The sequence below is a fragment of the Muntiacus reevesi genome, chromosome 3, assembly GCF_963930625.1.
Source record: "Muntiacus reevesi chromosome 3, mMunRee1.1, whole genome shotgun sequence".
Lineage (NCBI taxonomy): Eukaryota > Metazoa > Chordata > Mammalia > Artiodactyla > Cervidae > Muntiacus > Muntiacus reevesi.
The window spans coordinates 102,424,234-102,445,899 of record NC_089251.1 but is presented as its reverse complement, the minus strand read 5'-3'; the positions used below and the strand labels follow the sequence as shown (position 1 = coordinate 102,445,899).

The following is a 21,666-nucleotide window of genomic DNA, read 5'->3' as shown; positions in this document are numbered from 1 at the left end:
CAGGGGTGCGTTGAGCGGATGAGATGCATGTTAGAGACAGGAAATGACCACACCCCACCCACCCCAGCCTTCCGCAGCTACTTTGAGATCTTCAACGGTCATGGCGAGGTGGACGCGCAGAGCCTGGAGAACATCCTGCTTCTTGTGGGCATCTCCCTGGCGCCGGCCCAGGTGGAGGGTGCCCTGAGGAGCGCTGACATCGATGGTGAGTGCGGGGAGGCTTCGTCCTGAGCCGTGGCAGGATCAGGCTTGCCGGCAGCGTGAGACCTGTGCAGTCACACGGGGCTCTGTGACAGGGTCTTGACTTTGGTTCCCTGCTTTGCTGTTGCGGTCTAGAAATTCTTGATAATTTTTGAACGAGGGGCCCTGTTCTGCATTTCTTTTTTTTTGGTTGCACTGGACCCTCATTCTCTAGTCACAGTGCTTGTGGGCTTCTCTTGTTGTGGAGCGTGGGCTTAGTTGCCCTGCCGCATGTGGGATCCTAGGTCCCCGACCAGGGATGGAACCTGAGGCTCCTGCATTAGAAGGCGGGTTCTTAACCACTGGACCACCAGGAAAGTGCTACATTTTCATTTTGCTCTGGGCAAATGCAGATAATACAGCTGGTTCTGGCTCCCAAAGTTAGTGATGCCTGAGGACCTACTCAGTGCCAGGTTCTGGGGACCCAGAGATGAACAAGACCTAGTTCCTGACCCTAACATGTAGGTTATCTCTTGAGAACACTCCTCCAGGACATTACCTGTGCTCCATCCGACATTCCTCTGCGACCTGGTCCCTCGTTTACCAGCTCTATGGCCTGGGACAGGTCACTGAAGTTCATCACATCTCAGTTTCCCCGCCTGTAAAATGGGGCTTACAGCAGTTACCCATCTCACTGAGCTGCTGAAAAGATCGAATGAGGTAATCCAGGCAAAGCACTGAGCACAACGCGTGGTACACAGACTGCATCCAGGAGACACTAGCTGCTGCTCTCATCCGTTCTCTAAACATGTTTCAGCCGCCTGCGGTGTGCCGTTCCTGCACTGGGCACTGGGATAAAGGGATGTGTGAGACCTCTGAGAGCTGCCCTCGAGATGCTCTCACAGCCAGTGACACAGAAGGAGGAGTTACCAAAGGCAGCAGTGCTTAAGGGGGCTTGGAGGACGGGATGAGGGAGGAAGGCTTCCTGGAGGAGGTGATGCCTGAGCCAAATGGTGAAAGATTAAGCAGGAGTTAGGCAGGAAGAGAAGGAGGAAGAAGGGCATTCCTGGTGGCAGAAATAACTTCCACACAGGGCACAGGGCACAGAGTGAGGAGCACTGTCCCATCGTGTGGTTTGGTTGACTAGATGCAGGGGACACAGCAGAGCGGTGGGGGCCTGGGCTCCTAATCCCTGAGTGTCAGCTCTGCTTCCTCCATCACTGTGCGAGGGTGAGTCCTCACTTAAGCTAGGCTAGGCACTGGCCTCAGTTTGGCCCTTGGGTGATCCCAGGCAATAGCCTGTTTTTGTCTGTGCCCCGGGCCTCATCTATGACAGGAGATTAGAATATTAGCACCTGCTGCTCCCTGCCCCCCACTCCGAGGATGACTTTAAGGATTAGGGACCATTCATTAATTTGCCAAGTAGTTGAAAGAACTGGCATCTGGTCCCATCTCTTCATGGCAAATAGAAGAGGGAAAAGTGGAAAGCAGTGACAGATTTTATTTTCTTGGGCTCCAAAATCACTGTGGATGGTGACTGCAGCCATGAAATTAAAAGATGCTTGCCCCTTTAAAAGAAGGAAAGCTATGACCAACCTAGACAGCATATTAAAAAGCAGAGACATTGCTTTGCCAACACAGGTCCATATAGTCAAAGCTGTGGTTTTTCCAGTAGTCATGTATGGATGTGAGAGTTGAACCATAAAGAAGACTGAGTGCCAAAGAACTGACGCTTTCAAATTGTGGTGTTGGAGAAGACTCTTGAGAGTCCCTTGGACTGCAAAGAGATCAAACCAGTCCATCCTAAAGGAAATCAACCCTGAATATTCATTGGAAGGACTGATGCTGAAGCTGAAGCTCTAATACTTTGGCCACCTGATGTGAAGAGCCGACTCTTTGGAAAAGACCCTGATACTGGGAGAGGTAGAAGGCTGGAGGAGAAGGGGACAACAGAGGATGAGATGGTTGGATGGCATCACTGACTCAATGGACCTAAATTTGAGTAAATTTCAGGATCTAGTGAAGGACAAGGGAGACTCGTGTGCTGCAGTCCATGGGGTCACAAAGGGCTAGACACACCTTAGCGACTGAACGGTAATAACAAAGTTGAGAGAGCATTTCCCAAGCACCTCCTCGTTTTATGTCTTGAGGACACAATACAGGATAAAACACCCAGTCCCTGCCTACCAGAGTTTCCGTGAAACCCCAGGTCTTATGAGTGTGTGGTTGAAGTACAAGTGTTTTATGAGAATGTTCAACTGGGAGTCTGACCTACACTGGTCTGACTTCCCTCAGGAAGTGGTGGTCAAAGGAAGCATTAAGGGAAAGAGTTGGAGGGAATTCCCTGGTGGTCCAGTGGTGAGGACTTGGCACTTTTACTTCTGGGGTCGGAGTTCAATCTGTGGGTGCAGAACTAAGGTCCTGCAAGCTGCATCGCATGGCCACAAGAAACAAAAACAAATAAGAAATGAAGAGTTAGCATGTGGTGGAGAGAATTCTGAGATGAGAAGGCAGCGCACACAGAGGTGTGTACAGAGGCCCGGAGCAGGGGAAGAGGGGACCGGTGGGAGCAGGTTGGTGCTAGGGGAGTTCGGTACCTGGCGAGGCTGCAGACAGCTGACAGGCAGGTCCAGCAGACCTTTGAAGGCTCAAGTGGGAACACTGTAGGTAAAGATGTGTGCTCACACACTGTAATAAGCATTGCCAACATTTGTTGAGCATGTTTGTGTGCTTGGCCCTATTCTAAGTGCATTGCCTCCATTTCTCTCCCTTGAGAAAGGCGTGACGGTCATCCTCACCCCATTAGACAAGAAAGCTAAGGCTTAGTTGGGCTAAGAGACGCAGCCAGGGTACAGAGATAGTGAGTGACATGAGCCCAAACTGCTGCTTCTAGAACCTTCTGGGAGCCTCTAACCCAGGAGATTTTAATTGTTTCCCTTCTACTTCCATATGTGTCCCGCACTTTCTACATCCACTGTGCGTTACTTTAATAATCAAATCCAACAAGTAAATGCTGATAGCCATGCCTGGGTTGCAGTGTCCGAGCCTGCTCTGGAAGACCCCTGCCCACTCTGTATTCTTCTGGCCTCCACAGGAGATGGTCACGTGAACTTCAAAGACTTCTTGACCGTGATGACAGACACCAGGCGCTTCTTCTGCTCTGTGGGTGAGCAGCGGCGAGCCCAGAGCACTCAGAACGGGGGCGCGGGTGGGGCACCCTGGGGTGTCAGATGGTAACGGCAGCCACCATCCCATGTCCCCAGAACAGAACGCCCTGATGGACATGGCCCCTCCAAACCCCCATACTCTGTTCTTTGAGATCCTGTCCCTGCTGGTTGAGATGCTGGCCTTACCTGAGGGAGCCTTAGAGGAGATCACCAGGTGAGTAGGTCTGGTCACTGTGGCTGGAGGGTTGTGGACACAGAAGCAGCACCTAGCCTTTTGGCAGAGGAGGATTTTGGATAGTTAGGACTCTTAGTTGCAAGCGAAACACACATAAAACTGGCTTATGCAAAAGGGGAAGGTGTCGGCTCACATCACTGCTCAGGGCCTCAGGAACGGCTGGATCCAGGAGGCCAGCTGATACCACTCAGGCTTTATCTCTCCTGCTCATCTCTGCATTGGCCCAAGCTCAGCTAGGCTCTTCCCACAGTGAGAAGGATGGCACCTGGCAGCCCTTACTCATACCCTCCTTCTTTTGCAACCTCAGCAGCAAGAGGAATACCTTCTTGCAGTATGCATATAACAATCCCAGAAAGAAAATGTGACAGAGCCTGTTTGGGCTGGACAACAAGAGATGGAAGCCTCCCCACATTTCCAGAATGGGCTGGTGGGTGGTCCTTTTCATCTAAGAAAGAGATGGCTGTGTACAAAAAATGACATGAACACTTGAGGGCTAGAAGCAGAGGGTCGCTCTTACAGCGCACAGAGGCTTGTCTCTGTCGTTCAGAAAGGTGGATAATTTTTTCCTACCACAGACCAGGCCTTTTCCAAAGAAGCCAGAAGAGGGGGAATGATTACATGTGTTTCAGCAACACCAACTTAGCAAACCCCAGAGATAAGAGATCTGTCTTCCTCCTAGCATCTCTAAATCGCTAAACATATACAACCCTAAAGATGGCAAATGTATAATTTAAAAAGCAATAAAACAAATCCCCATGTATCCATTTCTTCCATTTAAAAACAGATAATTTCCAATCATCTTGAAGCCCCTGAGTGCCCTACCCTAACCACAGAGTACTTTCTCATAATAAGAACCAAGCCTTATTCATTTGCTTTTTGTTTCAAAATCTCCCTGCTTATTTTCCCCCATGTCATTCATTGAAAATTTCAAATGTATGGCAAAATTAAAAGAATTTTACAGTAAACAGTTATATGCCCACCACCTAGATTCTACTGTTGCCATTTTGCCATTCTTTTACCTATCCATCCCTCTATTCTTCAATCTGTATTATTTTTTATTCATTTTATACTAGATTATAGTCATTTCCCTCTAAATATGTCAGTATTTTGGGCTGGGCAAAAGTTTGTTTGGGTTTTTCATAACATCTTAATGAAAAACTTGAACGTACTTTTTGACTAACCCAATACACATCATGAGCTAATGATCAATATTTGTATAGAACTTCCGCACCCCCATCTTTTGAGATTCATATAATGTACAGTTGGTGAAATGCACAGATCTTAAATGTATCATTTAGCGAGTCTCAACAAGTTTCTACACCCCAGCCACCAGAGCCCCTGTCAAGTTATACAGAATTTTACTATCATTCCAGAAAGTGCCCTCATGACCCTTCCCAGCTGGTCCCTGAAACGACACTTCTTTTAGTTTTTTTTCCATCACAGATTGGTTTTGTCTGTCTTATAACTTCATATAAATGGAAACATACAGAGTACAGTCTTTAGTGTCCAGCTTCCTTCACTCAGCATAATGCTTTTCCCCCAAACTTTAATATTTTTAAAAATCTTGTTTATTTACTTGGCTGTGTCAGCTCTGAGTTGCGGCGTGCAGGGTCTCGTGTTGCGGCGTGCAGGGTCTCCTGTTGTGGCGTGCAGGGTCTCCTGTTGCGGCGTGCAGGGTCTCGTGTTGCGGCGTGCGAGCTCAGAAGTCGCAGCGCAGCCTGACTGTGTGTGCCTGTGTGCTCAGTTTCTCCAGTCGTGTCCGACTCCCTGTGACCACATGGACTGTAGCTGCTGCTCCTCTGTCCCTGGGATTCTCCAGGCAAGAATACTGGAGTGGGTTGCCATGCCCTCCTCCAGGGGATTTTCCCTACCCAGAGATCAAACCCATGTCTCCTGCATTACTGGTGGATTCTGAGTGGATACCCACTGAGCAACCTGGGAAGCCCATGAGTATATCACAATATAACCTATTTGTTCAGCAGATGGACATTAGGTCTATGTTCAGTTTCCAGCCATGGTAGAAACAGTGTGAATATTTTGTATCTGTCTCCTGAGACACCTGGGCAAGAGTTTCTCCAGAGTTGTAGTTTGAAATTTTTTGATCTAGGAAATGTTAGTATATTTTATATTTGAATTTAAGACTGAGACATCTAAAAAATAAATATCTATTTATTTAACAAAGATAAGGTATGTGACATTGTACAGGATACAGGGATCAAGACCATCCCCAAGAAAAAGAAATGCAAAAAGGCAAAATGGCTGTCTGAGGAGGCCTTACAAATAGCTGAGAAAAGAAGAGAATCGAAAAGCAAAGGAGAAAAGGGAAGATATAAGCATTTGAATGCAGAATTCCAAAGACTAGCAAGGAGAGCTAAGAAAGCCTTCCTCAGAGATAAATGCAAAGAAATAGAGGAAAACAATAAAATGGGAAAGACTAGAGATCTCTTCAAAAAAAATTAGAGATAACAAGGGAACAGTTCATGCAAAGATGGGTTCAATAAAGGACAGAAATGGTATGGACCTAATAGAAGCAGAAGATATTAAGAAGAGGTGGTAAGAATACACAGAAGAACTCTACAAAAAAGATCTTCACGACCCAGATAATCACGATGATGTGATCACTCACACCTAGAGCCAGACATCCTGGAATGTGAAGTCAAGTGGGCCTTAGGAAGCATCACTATGAACAAAGCTAGTGGAGGCGATGGAATTCCAGTTGAGCTATTTCAAATCCTAAGAGATGATGCTGTGAAAGTGCTGCACTCAATATGCTAGCAAATTTGGAAAACTCAGCAGTGGACACAGGACTGGAAAAGGTCAGTTTTCATTCCAATCCCAAAGAAAGTCAATGCCAAAGAATGCTCAAACTACCGCACAACTGCACTCATCTCACACGCTAGTAAAGTAATGCTCAAAATTCTTCAAGCCAGGTTTCAGCAACTGTGAACTTGCAGATGTTCAAGCTGGTTTTAGAAAAGGCAGAGGAACCAGAGATCAAATTACCAACATCCACTGGATCACTGAAAAAGCAAGAGAGTTCCAGAAAAACATCTACTTCTGCTTTATTGAGCATGCCAAAACTTTTGACTGTATGGATCACAATAAACTGTGGAAAATTCTGAAAGAGATGGGAATACCAGACGACGTCACCTACCTCCTGAGAAATCTGTATGCATGTCAGGAAGCAACAGTTAGAACCAGACATGGAACAAGAGACTGGTTCCAAATAGGAAAAGGAGTACGTCAGTATATTGTCACCCTGCTTATTTAACTTATATGCGGAGTACATCATGAGAAATGCTGGGCTGAATGAAGCACAGGCTGGAATCAAGATTGCCAGGAGATATATCAATAACCTCAGATATGCAGATATGGCAGAAAATGAACTAAAGAGCTTCTTGATGAAAGTGAAAGAGGAGAGTGAAAAAGTTGGCTTAAAGCTCAACATTCAGAAAACTAAGATCATGGCACCTGGTCCCATCACTTCATGGCAAATTGATGGGAAAACAGTGGAAACAGTGTCAGACTATTTTTTGGGGCTTCAAAATCACTGCAGATGGTGACAGCAGCCATGAAATTAAAAGACACTTATGCCTTGGAAGAAAAGCTATGGCCAACCTAGACAGCATATTAAAAAGCAGAGACATTACTTTGCCAACAAAGGTCCATCTAGTCAAGGCTATGGTTTTTCCAGTAGTTATGTATGTATGTGAGCATTGGACTACAAAGAAAGCTGAGTGCCGAAGAATTGATGCTTTTGAACTGTGGTGTTGGAGAAGACCCTTGAGAGTCCCTTGGACTGCAAGGAGATCCAACCAGTCCATCCTAGAGGAGATCAGTCCTGGGTGTTCATTGGAAGGACTGATGCTGAAGCTAAAACTGCACTACTTTGGCCACCTGATGCGAAGAACTGACTCATTTGAAAAGACCCTGATGCTGGGAAAGATTAGGGGCAGGAGGAGAAGGGTTGACAGAAGATGAGATGGCTGGATGGCATCACCGACTCAATGGACATGGGTTTGGGTGGACTCTGGGAGTTGGTGATGGAAAGGGTCGCAAAGAGTCGGACACAACTGAGTGACTGAACTGAACTGAACTGAACCTCATTACATGATAATCAAAAACATTTTAAATAAAAAAATAACAATACTTTCCAAAACAAACAAAAAAGTTAATGAGAAGAATGTCATTGCTTTACAGTATCGAGAATCTCTTCAGTGTCTGGAATAAAAGAAGTTGGCTGGATTTTCATATCTGCTTCTGCATTCAATCTGTTGCAATCTGTTTTTTCAGTTAAAGAATATGAAGAAATCATGTATCACACAAATATGTAATTGGAAAAAGTATTTTAATAGTCTTTTCATTTAATAGCCACATATCATGGAGATTATTGTTTTGTTTTTTACTTTTTGGAGCAAGCATTTAATGAGGGACATTTCTTTGAAAACAAAAAAGAAACAGAGGTTAATGGGAACAAATTGTCAACTCAGTTTTTGAGTCCAGAGGGCAGTAATTTCGAGGATTCTTAAGTGTCAGGCTCAAAGCATCTTTAGATGGGGTGAGAGAATTCCCTGGTGGTCCAGCGGCTGAGACTCTGTACCCCACTGCAGGGGCACAAGTTCATGCCTTGGTTGTGGGACCTGGGATCCCACGAGCCCTGAGGCTCAGCCGGAAAAAAAAGGATGGTGGAACAAGGCTCGCTGGCGGCTCTCAGGAATTTTCTGGCTTGCAGTTCAAATGTCTTTGGTGATGGCTTCAGGTGTTTCAGTGAACTAACAGCAGCAGGCATTCAGGTTTTTATACATAATCTGTTGTGATGTTTTCCTTTTGAAGTTCGTGTTAAGTTGCTTTATCTTGCAGGGCACTGGGGGAAAGGGCTGTCCTAGTTTTTAGTGATGCCAGCTCAGGAGGGTTGGGAGGCAGATGAACTTACAGATACAATACACGAAGTGGCAGGAGGCAGTTTATACAGAGGACAAAAGGCTCAAAGTAAGTGAACTGTCCTGCAACCGACAAAGGTGTGACAGCTTTTGTTGAAACAGAATTTTTCTCTTCACAATCACGTCCATTTTTTCAAAGAAAATCAAAGTAAGACTAATTTGTTTGTGAAAAAAAGTCTAGTCTCATTAAGCATGGCTAAATTTTTTTAAAAATTGATTTATTGTTTTGTTATTGAAGTGTAGTTGATTTACAATGTTGTGTTAGTTTCAGCAAAGTGGTTCAGATATATATATATTTTATAATTTATATTATATATAATTATTGGGACTATATATCATCATATATAATGCATATATATTAGGTGCTAGGATTGGGTTCTTGAACTGTGAAAGCCCAGGTCCGATCCATGTTCAGCAAAACATCCTGTACGCTGCACTGCACAGCCAAAATACAAAAGTTTTTATTTTTTTATTTTATTTTTTTTTAAAGTATATATATATATATATTTAAAAAGAAATCACAGAAGCAAAGAACATTCAGTTCAGTTGAGTTGCTCAGTGTGTCCGACTCTTTGCAACTCCAAAACTGCAGCACGCCAGGCCTCCCCGTCCATCACCAACTCCTGGAGCTCACTCAAATTCATGTCCATCAAGTCGGGGATGCCATCCAAACATCTCATCCCCTGTCATCCACTTCTCCTCCCACCTTCAGTCTTTCCAAGCATCAGGGTCTTTTTCAATGAGTCAGTTCGTCGCATCAGGTGGCCAGGGTATTGCAGTTTCAGCATCAGCATCAGTCCTTGCAGTGAATATTCTGTGTTGATTTCCTTTAGGAGGGACTGGTTGGATTTCCTTGCAGTCCAGGGGACTCTCTTAAGAGTCTTCTCTAACACCACAGTTCAAAAGCACCAGTTCCTCGGCACTCAGCTTTATTTATAGTCCAACTCTCCCATCCATACATGACCACTGGAAAAACCATAGCCTTGACTAGACGGACTTTTGTTGGCAAAGTAATGTCTCTGCTTTTTAATATGCTGTCTAGGTTGGTCATAGCTTTTCTTCCAAGGAGCAAGTGTCTTTTAATTTCATGGCTACAGTCACCACCTGCAGTGATTTTGGGGCCCAGAAAATTAAAGTCAGCCACTGTTTCCACTGTTTTCCCATCTATTTGCCATGAAGTGATGGGACCAGGTGCCATGATTTTAGTTTTCTGAATGTTGAGCTTTAAGCCAACTTTTTCACTCTCCTCTTTCACTTTCATCAAGAGGCTCTTTAGTTCCTCTTCACTTTCTGCCATAAGCGTGGTGTCATCTGCATATCTGAGGTTATTGATATTTCTCCCAGCAATCTTGATTCCAGCTTATGCTTCCTCCAGCCCAGCATTTCTCATGATGTACTCTGCATATAAGTTAAATAAGCAGGGTGACAATATACAGCCTTGACGTACTCCTATCCTGATTTGAAACCAGTCTGTTGTTCCTTGTCCAGTTCTAACTGTTGCTTCTTAATCTGCATACAGATTTCTCAGGAGGTAGGTGATGTCCTCTGGTATTCCCACGTCTTTAAGAATTTTTCACAGTTTGGTGTGATCCACAGTCAAAGGCTTTGGCGTAATGTATAAAGCAGAAGTAGATGTTTTTCTGGAGCTCTCTTGCTTTTTCGATGATCCAGCAGATGTTAACGATTTGATCTCTGGTTCCTCTGTCTTATCTAAAACTAGCTTTAACATCTGGAAGTTCACAGTTCACATACTGTTGAAGCCTGGCTTCGAGAATTTTGAGCATTACTTTGCTAGCGTGTGAGATGAGTGCAATTGTGCAGTAGTTTGAGCATTGTTTGGCATTTTTCTTTGGGATTGGAATGAAAAGTGACTTTTCCAGTCCTGTGGCCACTGTTGAGTTTTCCAAATTTGTTGGCATATTGAGTGTATGCTTTCACTCATCACACTTTCACAGCATCATCTTTTAGGATTTGAAATAGCTCAACTGGAATTCCATCGCCTCCACTGACTTTGTTCATAGAGATGCTTCCTTAGGCCCACTTGACTTTGCATTCCAGGATGTCTGGCTCTAGGTGAGTGTGAGTGATCACATCATCGTGATTATCTGGGTCATGAAGATCTTTTTTGTACAGTTCTTCTGTGTATTCTTGCCACCTCTTCTTTATATCTTCTGCTTCTGTTAGGTCCATACCATTTCTGTCCTTTATTGTGTCCATCTTTGCATGAACTGTTCCCTTGTTATCTCTAATTTTTTTGAAGAGATCTCTAGTCTTTCCCATTTTATTGTTTTCCTCTATTTCTTTGCATTTATCTCTGAGGAAGGCTTTCTTATCATTCCTTGGTATTCTTTGGAACTCTGCATTCAAATGGGTATTTCCTTTTCTCCTTTGTCTTTAGCTTATCTTCTTTTTTCAGCTATTTGTAAGGCCTCCTGAGACAACCATTTTGCCTTTTTGCGTTTCTTTTTCTTGGGGATGGTCTTGATCACTGCCTCTTTACAGTGTCAGGAACCTCTGTCCATAGCTCTTCAGGCACTCTATCAGATCTAATCCCTTGAATCTATTTGTCACTTACACTGTATAATTGTAAGGGATTTGATTTAGGTCATACCTGAATGGTCTAGTGGCAACTGTTCTATGGCACAGAACATAGGAACTCCCACATGTCGCTCTCTCCTTTCTGTTTTTCTTTAAATTTACTGTCATAGTTGACATACATGAAGCAATGCACTTTAATTATATATTTTGTTCTTGGGTTGAATTCATACCATTATAATGTTAAACATCTGGTAGAGATAATATATGCTTGTTTGACTAGTCTCAGCTTTATAGTTTTTTTTTTTTCTTTCCTTAAGCCAATTAAATACAGCTCTCTTACAAGTTAATTTTTAGCAATACCATCTGGAGTAGAAAAACATTACATGCATATTATATATATGTATATATACGTGGGGTCGCAAAGAGTCAGACATGACTGAGCAACTAAACAACAATATATACATATATACATATGCATTTTAAACATACAGACAGGTGCCAAGACAGGCCTTAAGGCTTTCATTTAAAGCCTTAGTTATGAGGTAGGTGCAATAATATGAAGTGTACTAGTCTATAAAAAAAATAGTTGGATCCAAATTATATTTCTGGCAGATGGACCAAGTTAAAGTTAGTCGCCCAGAAGGCTAAAGCTTTTTACTAACATTGCGGAGAAGTGCTTTAAGACTTTTGGCTCCACATGGCCCTCTTAAAGTGCACGATAGTTTTGTTTTCTTTCCAATGTCTTTTACAGTGTCTGAAAGTGCCTTGAGACAATATGGAGGTTTCGGGACTGGTAAGACTGGCTTTGAATTACTCCTAGAGGCACATTTGTGTTTTTTTAAAGACTTACTTTGCAAGACAAGGACAGTTGTTTTTAATTCTCAAAGAATTGGCTTGCAGCTTGAATGATATCAAGAAGGGTGACGTACCCATCCAGTACATTATCTTGGATTTGTTTCTTTATATCAAGGAGAAGACTTTTCCTTCTGATCTCCAGATGGAAATTGCAAGACTCCTGTGTTCTAGATTTAGAGCTGCGTGGCTTTGGAATATTTTAATAAATCATTCCACAAAGACTTCAGAATTTTTTTTTTCCTTTTTTTCCCTCTGAGTGCAATAGTTTTATTTTAGCTTAGGAAACACCGCCTCTGAATATCAGGCCAACTTCTAACCATATAATCCCTTTAAAAAAAATCACTTCAACATCTTATCAGGTTTCAGCTGGTACAAACAGTAAATTTTCCTGGCTGTATCGAACTTTTTTTTTTGTTTTCTCTTAAAACCAAAGGCATACCTGTTTCAAGTGACTCAAAACCAAAACTAATGAGCTTTTTATGACTTAACCACGAATGCAAGAGGCATCTTCAAAGAGGGTGCAAAACATACAGCCCTCACAAGATCCAGAGTCACCCCCAGACAGCTAAAAGCAAGTCTTTAAATAACCTCCGAATCTTGTGAACTGCTGATGGTCCGTAGGACACTAGCCATAAACGGAGTGTAACCCGCACTTCTGTCAGGACGTCTGTGTTTTCTCAGGGCTGCCGCCTGACAACGGCACCTCCAGACACAGACCGGCCTGCCAACCTGCATGCCCAGGCAGGCAGACAGCCCAGCCAAGACCTCAGGACAGAAGATGAGAAAAAAGGGAAAGCGACAGCTGTCCCTGGGAGTGTTAGTCGCTCAGTCGTGACCAACTCTTGTGACCCCATGGACTATAGCCCGCAGGACTCCTCTGTCCATGGGATTTCCCAGGTTAGAATACTGACGTGGGCTGTCATTTCCTTCTCCCGGGGCTCTTCCCAACCCAGGGATGGAACCCACGTCTCCCGTGCTGCTGGCAGGGGGCCACCTGCCATTGCTGATCCCGGGGTCTGATCCCTGGGTCGGGAAGATGCCCTGGAGAAGGAAATGGCAACGCTCCAGTATTGCCTGGGAAATCCCATGGACAGAGGAGCCTGGCAGGCTGTAGTCCATGGGGTCGCAAGAGTTGGACATGACTTAGCGACTAAGGCAAGCACTTGACTGCAGTACAGACAGAGACCCAGGAGGCTGATGTGGCCGGAGATCTCAACTTCTGCCAGTTTAGTCAGGTCTCGGGACCTCTCAGGGGCAGCCCTTCTTCCCCCCGCCCCGGAGGAGGGTGTCCCAGCCAACGCTAACTCACCCTTGTTAGAAACGTACGGGAGGTGAAGCTTTCCTCTGTCCTGTTAGGATTTTCAACTGGGACTGACATAAGACAGGAGAAAAGCACAAAATGTATTTACATGTACAAAAGAAGAAAAACGCTCACACAAAAAAGGAAGACCCAAAGAAGTGACTAGGCCTAAGTGCCTATATACTATCTTGAACAAGGGTAGTCACTGTAGGAAAGTAACTAAGTGACGTGGTGGTGAAGGTTTAGTCGCTAGGTCGTGTCCGACTCTTGCGACCTGATGGCCATAGCGCACGTGGCTCCTGTGTGCACTGGTCCCACTTGGGGCTGGAGAACGCCGCCTAACGGGACCGTCCTCTTGGCCTCTGCACCTCATCCTTGCGATAAGAATGCTTCTTCCTCCTCCCATACAGAAGGCACCTCTCACATGGCACTTTTATCTCCTGCTTTTACAAAGAAAAAGGAAGGCCAGTGTACCCCTCTTCCATCTACAGTTTATCAAGTGCCTTTAATTCAAAATAAGCAATATGGGAGTTCCCTGGGGGTCCAGTAGTTAGGACTTGGTGTTTTCACTGTAGTGGCCCGGGTTTGATCCGTCGTTAGGGAACTAAGATCCTTCAGGCCTTGTGACAGAGCCAAAACAAAACAAAAAACACGCACAAAACCAAAATAATCAATATCCCAAAGTGGCACATTTTGGGGATGGATGTTCTGAACTCCTTCAAAAGAAAAAAAAGACCAGTGTAGCCCACAATTCAATGGCACACGTGCTTTTCCTCCAGACAATCATAGTACGCAGTGGAAGGGCGTCTAAAGAACACTTACAGGGACTTCCCTGGTGGTCCAGGGCTAAGATGCCTTGCTTCCAATGCAAGGCGCCTGGGTTCGATCCCTGGTCAATCCCACATGCTGCTGCAACTAAGACCTATTGCCACCAAATACGTATTTTTTTAAAAAGAATATTTATAGAGGAACTTCCTGGTGGTCCAGTGATTGAGACTCCACACTCCTAACGCAGGAGCCCAGGTTCGATTCCTGGTCGGGGAATTAGATCCTGCATGCAGAAATGTAAGAGCTCACGCGCTGCACGTGCTGCACCTGAGAAGATACCAAATGCTGCAACTGACCATCCTGCGTGTGTGCGTGCTGTCACTTCGGTCGCGTCCGACCTCGCGGCCCGATGCACTGCAGCCCGCCAGGCTCCTCTGTCCATGGGATTCTCCAGGCAAGAACACTGGAGTGGGCCGCCGTGCCCTCCTCCAGGGGACGTTCCCGACCCAGAGATCCAACCCACGTCTCTTGCGTCTCCTGCAGTGGCGGGCAGGTTCTTCACCTAGTGCACTGCAACTAAGACCGCCAGTGCAGCCAAGAAAAAAGAATATTTACAGAATAATAAAGCGATAAGCACTCAAGAGTCAATGTTTAATACAATTAATAATTTTCATTTTCACCAAGGAAATTTCTTTCTTTTTTTACTCTCAGTGTATTTTTGATCAGAAATCTTTTTTATTTCTTTAAAAAAATTATTTACTGATTTGGCTGTGCCAGATCTTAGTTGTACCATGCAGAATCTTCTAGTTACAGCATATGAGCTCTGGCCTCGCACTGAAGAATACAGCGACTCTGAGATGAGTTTGGTGCCACTTCCTTGATTTGTGCTAAGGTGGTTTTAACCCCCCCCCCCCATTGTTTTGTAGCTTCAGTGCAAATGTCAACACAAAACACTAAATATCAAGAGAATGAGAAGACAGGCCACAGACTGAGAGAAAATATTTCAAAAGACATATCTAATAGAAACTGTTTTCTAAAATTTACAAAGGAGTTTTTAAATGAAATGATAGGAAATCAAGCAACTTGGTTAAAAAATAGGCAAAAGACTTGAATAGACACCTCACCAAAGAACGATGAGGTGATCATGGATGATCAACAAGCATATGAAAAGATGTTCAACATCATCTGTCATTAGGGAATTGCAAATTAAAACACCAACGAGATACTACTGTATGCCTGTTAGAATAGTGAAAGTCCAAGACACTGATAATCTTCACATGCGGGCAACGATGTGGAGTCAGAGGAAGTCTTGTTTCACTTCTGCTGGGAATGCAAAATGGTACTGCCACTTTGGAAGACAGTTTGGTGGTTTCTTACAAAACTAAACAAACTGTTACATGATCCAGCAATTGTGCTCCTTGGTATTCATCCCAATAAATTGAAAGTTTAGTCCACACAAAACACTTGCACACAGATGGGTAAAGCAGCTGTATTCATAATTGCCAAAACCTGGAGGCAACCAAGATGTCCTTCAGTTGGTGAATGGATAAATTAGCTGTGCTACATCTATACAGTGGAATTTGTTGTTTTTCAGTCGCTAAGTTAAGAGGAAAGTGAAAAGACTGGCTTAAAACTCAGCATTCAAAAAACTAAGATCATGGCAATCCGGTCCCATCACTTCATGGCAAATAGATTGGGGAAACAATGGAAACAGTGACAGACTTTATTTTCTTGGGCTCCAAAATCATTGCAGATGGTGACTGCAGCCATGAAATTAAAAGACACTTGTTCCTTGGAAGAAAAGCTATGACCAACCTAGACAGCATATTAAAAAACCCGAGCCATCACTTTGCCAACAAAGGTCCGTCTAGTCAAAGCTATGGTTTTTCCAGTAGTCTTGTGTGGATGTGAGAGTTGGTCTATAAAGAAAGCTGAACACGGAAGAATTGATGCTTTTGAACTGTGGTGCTGGAGAAGACACTTGAGATTCCCTTGGACTGCAAGGAGATCCAACCAGTCCATCCTAAAGGAAATCAGTCCTGAATATTCACTGGAAGGGCTGATGCTGAAGCTCAAACTGCAGTACTTTGGCCACCTGATGCGAAGAGCTGACTCATTAGAAAAGACCCTGATGCTGGGAAAGATTGAAGGCAGGAGGAGAAGGGGATGACAGAGGATGAGATGGGTGGATGGCATCATTGACTTGATGGGCATGAATTTGAGTTAAGCTCCAGGAGTTGGTGACGGACAGGGAAGCCTGGCATGCTGCAGTTCACAAGGTTGCAAAGAGTTGGACACGACTGAGCGACTGAACTGAAGTTGTTGTCAGACTCTTTGCAACCCCATGGACTGCAGCATGCCACGCTTCCCTGTCCTTCACTGTCTCCTGGAGCTTGCTCAAACTCATGTTCATTGAGTCAGTGATGCCATCCAACTATCTCATTCTCTGTCACCCCCTTCTCCTCCTGCCCTCAATCTTTCCCAGCATCATGGTCTTTTCCAATGAGTTGGCTCTTTGCATTAGGTGGCCAAAGTATTGGAGCTTACAGTGGAATATTCAGTACTAATAGGAGCCATCAAACCATGAAAAGACAGAGGAAACTTAATGCATATTACTAAGTGAAAAAAAGTGATCTGAAAAGGCTATATACTTTATAATTTCAACTACAAGACATTCTGGAAAAGACAAAACAATGAAGAGAGTAAAAAGATTAGTACTGACTGGGGTGAGGGGAGATGGGGGGAGGTGGAGCACAGACTTTTTAGAGCAATCTATTTCTGTTTTGTAAATAAGTTCATTTGTATCATTCTTTTTTAGATTCCACACGTGATTACTGTATGGTATCTGTCTTTCTCTGATTCTACTTCACTATGAGAATCTCCAGGTTCATCCACAGTGCTGCAGAAGGCATTATTTCATTCTTTTATGATTAATGCTCCATTTTATATTCTATCTTCTTTACCCATTCATCTTTTGATGGACATTTAGGTTGCTGCCATGTCTTGGCTATTGCAGATAGCGCTGCTGTGAACCCTGGGGTACATGTGTCTTCTTGAATTAGTTTTCATCTTTTCCAGATATATGCCCAGGAGTGGGATTGCTAGGTCATATGGTAACTCTATTTTTCATTTTTTTTTAAAATAACCTCCACACTGTTGTCCATAGTGGCTGTGCCAAACACATTCCCAACCAACAGGACAAGCGGGTTCCCTCTTCACACCCTCTCCAGCCTTTCTCTTTCTTCTTGAATATTTTTGGCATTTATGTCTATATGATATGGATGCACTACAATATATTGGTTATTGATTTTTGTCTACTGACTTCCTGTTATGGTGAGAATTTAGCTGTCTGATACAACTATCCCCTCAGCTCCTCCCCATTCCAATACATTATCAGTTTTTACTAAATGTTTGTGGTTTCTAAGATTATGGGTATGCGATTATTCATAGCTGAGCATTTTTAATACTGATTTAATTTTCTTTCTTGTTTTATTTTCTGAAAGTCAACAGTTGCCTTTTTTAGAAATAATGATTTTTTTGGCTGTGCTGGTCTTCGTCGCTGCGTGCCGGCTTTCTCCAGTTGTGGTGAGCAGGGTTGAGTGGTGGGGGCCAGAGGCGACCCTTTGCTGCGGCGCACGAGCCTCATAGCAGCAGCTTCTCTGGTTGCAGAGTGTGGGCTCTAGGCACGTGGGCTCCGGTAGTTGTGATGCATGGGCTTAGTTGCCCCGTGGCATGTGGGATCTTCCAGACCAAGGATTGAACTGGTCCTTCACACTGTAAGGCAGATTCCCAACCACTGGACCACCACGGAAGCCCTGCCTTGATATTTTTTCCTTTGTATTCTTGATAACTCTTGAGCCTTCCTAAAACTGCTGTTTCTTGGCAGCATTCTCTAAATAACTCCATTCTTCTCAGTTTTGGGTTAATTTCCTTTTAGGCCTGTGACAGAGCTCTCATCTTGGGAGTCTGCAGTCATCCTAGAAATTCTTTCTTCCTTCCTTCTGATTGGAATTCTGGCTCCTGGATCACATGTCTTACCTTTTCTTGGTTTGCCTCCTCTTTCTTGGTTTGATTTGCTTAAAAAAAAAAAAAACAACAAACATTGGAAGCATGTTTCACCAGTAGCTTTTGGGGGTTAGAAAGGCAGTAGTAACTCAACAACAGGTATGGGAATGGCAACCCTTGATGTTTCTGTTTTAAGTTACAGTGATCTGATCTAAACTGGTTATCCACTATGGGAGTTGCACTGCTATCGTGGGATCTGTTGACCATCTTCCTTTACCTTTTGTCTTTCTTCTGTGTTAGGTCTCTTATTTTCTGTATGTATATCTTCCTTTTCTTTTTGGGTTTCTGCCCTCATTTTGGAAGAACGTGCCCTCTAGGAGCTTCCTGAGAAAGGATGCCTGGAGGCAAAAGTTTTAAGATTTTGTATGTCTACAAAGTGCTTCTTCTGTCATACTTACTGAATAGTTCAGCTGGGTACAGAATTCTAGATTAGTCTGTCGGTTAAGGATTAGACCCCAGTGTACTGCAGTTTAAACAACTTGGTTTGTTTCTCTCACACGATGGTCTGGAGGAAGCAGGCCGGAAGGCAGAGTTGCTCAGAACCCCAGTTTCTTCCCCACTGATCGTCCCACCATTCCCTGGGTCGATCTTAAGCCAATTTACCAAAACACATGTACACTGAGGCCCGTAAGAAGCGGAAGGAGGGAGCAAGCAGTTTCCTTTAAAGTTGTGACTGAGAATGTTGCACACACTCTGCTCAGTTCTGTGGGCTGCTGTGGGGTGAAGTCGTTTTTTAGTCCATCTTTTTACTTAGGAGGTTGCCTTTTCAGGCCCTAGTTTTACACAGGGATCTGGACCCAGTCTCCATGTGAGGGCTCTGGAGTTCATTTCCTGTGTGTGACCCTCATGAAAACCCCCAGCTCCAGGCTGTAGGGACAGGCAGAGAGGCCCAGCTTAGCCAGCAGCTGAAGCCGTAAGGGCTGTCCATTGCTCTGAGCAGCCTGCACACCCTTCACCGCTGCCTGAAGTCCCAGGTGGGCTGGACTTCCCAGCTTGCTGTCCGTCTCCACCCCCTTCTCCCTCACATGCCACCTCTCGCCCCCTCTGTTCCCGGAGCTCGCCAAGCTCTTTCCCACCTCCTGGCCTTTCCCAAGCCGTCCCCTCTGCCTGCCTCTTCCTGACATCCCCTTAGCTGGCTCCCTCCTCCTCCTGCTCAGATGTCACCACCTTGGAGACTCTCACTGACTCTGAACAACGGAGTTCATCACTATCCCTTACTCAGCTTTCACCTTCTCTCAAAGCACCCATCACTGCTCACACGAGGACCATGATTTTTATTTGTTCAGGATCTGACTCTTGACTAGATAAGGACCTAGGAAGCTGATTCAGAAAGTGATACCAGGGAGCAGAACCGAGGGAAGGGGCGTGAACAGAGGAGAAAGAGTCAACACAAGGATGTGCTGTTGAGTCAACCACCCCAGGATCTTCCGAGGAAGACTCACCAGTGGTGGCCCAGAATCCTCAGGGGAAGAGAGAGAAGCCTGTACACCCCAGAGCTGGCTCCTTGGTCAAGGGTGCCCCTCACAGCTGCTTAATTCCCCTGTGCTTCTGGGCTGCATGCGTGCCAGAGGTCTGCAGCAAGAAGCAGGAGGTGCGATGTGAGGCGAGACCCGCCAGTGTCCCTGTGCCGAGCTCGCTGAGGCCCATAAGTGGTTGCCGTGACAATGGCTGTAAGAGGTGGGGCTGAGAGGCGACACCAGGGCCTTAAATAAACATCTGTGCAGCCCCAAGCACTGAGATGAGTGACTAGCACACAGCAAACACGTAATATGTGAATGAATGAATGTATATATGGCGCTGCGGTCTAGTGGGGAGAAGGCAAGCAGTGATGAGTTAGGAGTATTAAGTGGGCTGTGATGGGGTAAGTACAGATTGTCAGGGGTCTATAGCTGGGGCCCAGCTAGTCTACTGGAAGACAAAGGACTTCCTGGAAGAGATGGCCCTTACGCTAAAATCTGGAAGATGAGCAGGAATTAACTGCATAGCTGGCTTGCAAAGCATTTGCACATCCAAGTAAAAATACCAGTGATAGAAATCATGGGTAATATTTGCCAAGCTCTTTCCTTGGGCCAATTTGCTGAATGCTTAATGGGTCTTGTTAACCTTTGTTTTTAACCCTATAAAAACGTTGACTGATCCACCTGAGAAGTCAGGTGACTTGCAGTGACTGGGAGAGCTAACCGTCTCCGCACTTCACATGGGGTGACTGAGGCTCAGAGCAGGGCAGTAAGTTGCCTGCAGCCACAGAAGCTAATGGCAGAGCCGGGACAAACGCCCAGATCTCCTGAGCCCCTGCTCCTGAGCTGGGCAGACACAACAGGGGCTCAGGAAGACGGAGGGAGGAGGAGGGGAAGGAGACGTGGCCGTGCTGAGCTGAGCGGCACTGCTCCCCAGCTATTACCAGAGGAAGCTGAAGGAAGGCACCTGTAAGGCTCGGGAGATGGAATCGGCCGTAGGGCGACTGCGGCCCCGGAAGAAGCTTCCCTACAACACCCCACAGGCAGACACCCTGGAGATGCCCGAACGCAGAGTCCTCAGGGTCCTGAGCCGGCTGAAGCAGCAGAACTATGGTGAGGGCCCCAGGCTCCCCCAGCTGGGGCCGAGGCATGGCTCCCTGCTTTGGGCCCAGCTGTGTGCTGATGATCACCCCCAGCTCCAGCCCCCCACACTCTTTACCCTTAGCCCGACCCCAGGGAGCACGGCTGGTCCCAAGAGCCTGGACTGGGAGGGCGGAGGGGCTGAGCAATCCCAACTCCTCATTTCTTGAGCACCCTTGGGGTCACTCTCTGTGATAAGCCCTTTGCAGATGTGCTAGAATTTAGTCATCATAACCATGTGTTTATTAATACTCTATGCATTTACGATGAGAAAATTAAAGTTTAAGCAACTTGCGTAAGGCCGCACAGCGAGCATGTGTCAGAAAGGAGAGTTTATACGCAGGCCAGACCCCTGCTGTGTGCCAGGTGGGTGGATGAGGAGCTTTCCGAATGACTAGATGTGTGCTCCTTTCTAAGCTGCTATCAGCCTGTGCTTATCAGCTCAGCATTCAGCCAAGCGCTTTACATACACCACCCCTTAAATCCTCACTGTCAACTCTGGGGAGGACGCCACTATCATCTCTGGCTTCTGTAGCAGTTCAGGGAGGTCAAGTGAGTGGCCCAAACCCTCCCACGGGTCGGCCTGGCTCCCAAGGCTGAGCGTGCTCTGAAACACCCCCCTCCTGCCAGCTGCCAACCTGCAGAGCCCGTACGCCCAGGTGCCTTGCATCCCGCTCTGCCCACGGCTGGACAAGAAGACGGTCCGCCGGAAGCAGGGCGGCCACTACATGCTGGAACAGTGCACCACCAGCGGCCTGGGCCCCGACATCCACAGCATCCTCTTGCACGCTGGATCTCAGGGAGGCAGGTGAGTACCCTGAGGGCAGGGCAGGCCCCAGCGTAGGCCCGTCCGCCTCCTCGTGAGAGGGCCCGGCCTAATCTAAGGGGCATCCAGCCTTCCAGGAGGCGGATGCAGACACTGCTGCTCCAGAGAGGAGAGAGGGGAAAGGACAGGAGAGGGAAGGAACTGATCTCTGGGCCGGGCGGGTCGTTCCAAAGTCAGTGTACTCATGCCTTTTGG

General features: G+C 45.7%; 1 protein-coding gene across 1 annotated transcript in view; it reads left to right on the top strand.

The window, feature by feature from the left end:
• Positions 1-21,666, top strand: part of SPATA21 (spermatogenesis associated 21) — a 39,517-nt gene that overhangs the window by 15,387 nt on the left and 2,464 nt on the right. The window contains exons 10-14 of the mRNA XM_065928883.1: positions 68-205; positions 3,275-3,346; positions 3,444-3,561; positions 20,443-20,618; positions 21,276-21,453. Coding sequence (XP_065784955.1) covers positions 68-205; positions 3,275-3,346; positions 3,444-3,561; positions 20,443-20,618; positions 21,276-21,453 — 682 coding nt within the window. The remainder of the gene's footprint in view (positions 1-67; positions 206-3,274; positions 3,347-3,443; positions 3,562-20,442; positions 20,619-21,275; positions 21,454-21,666) is intronic.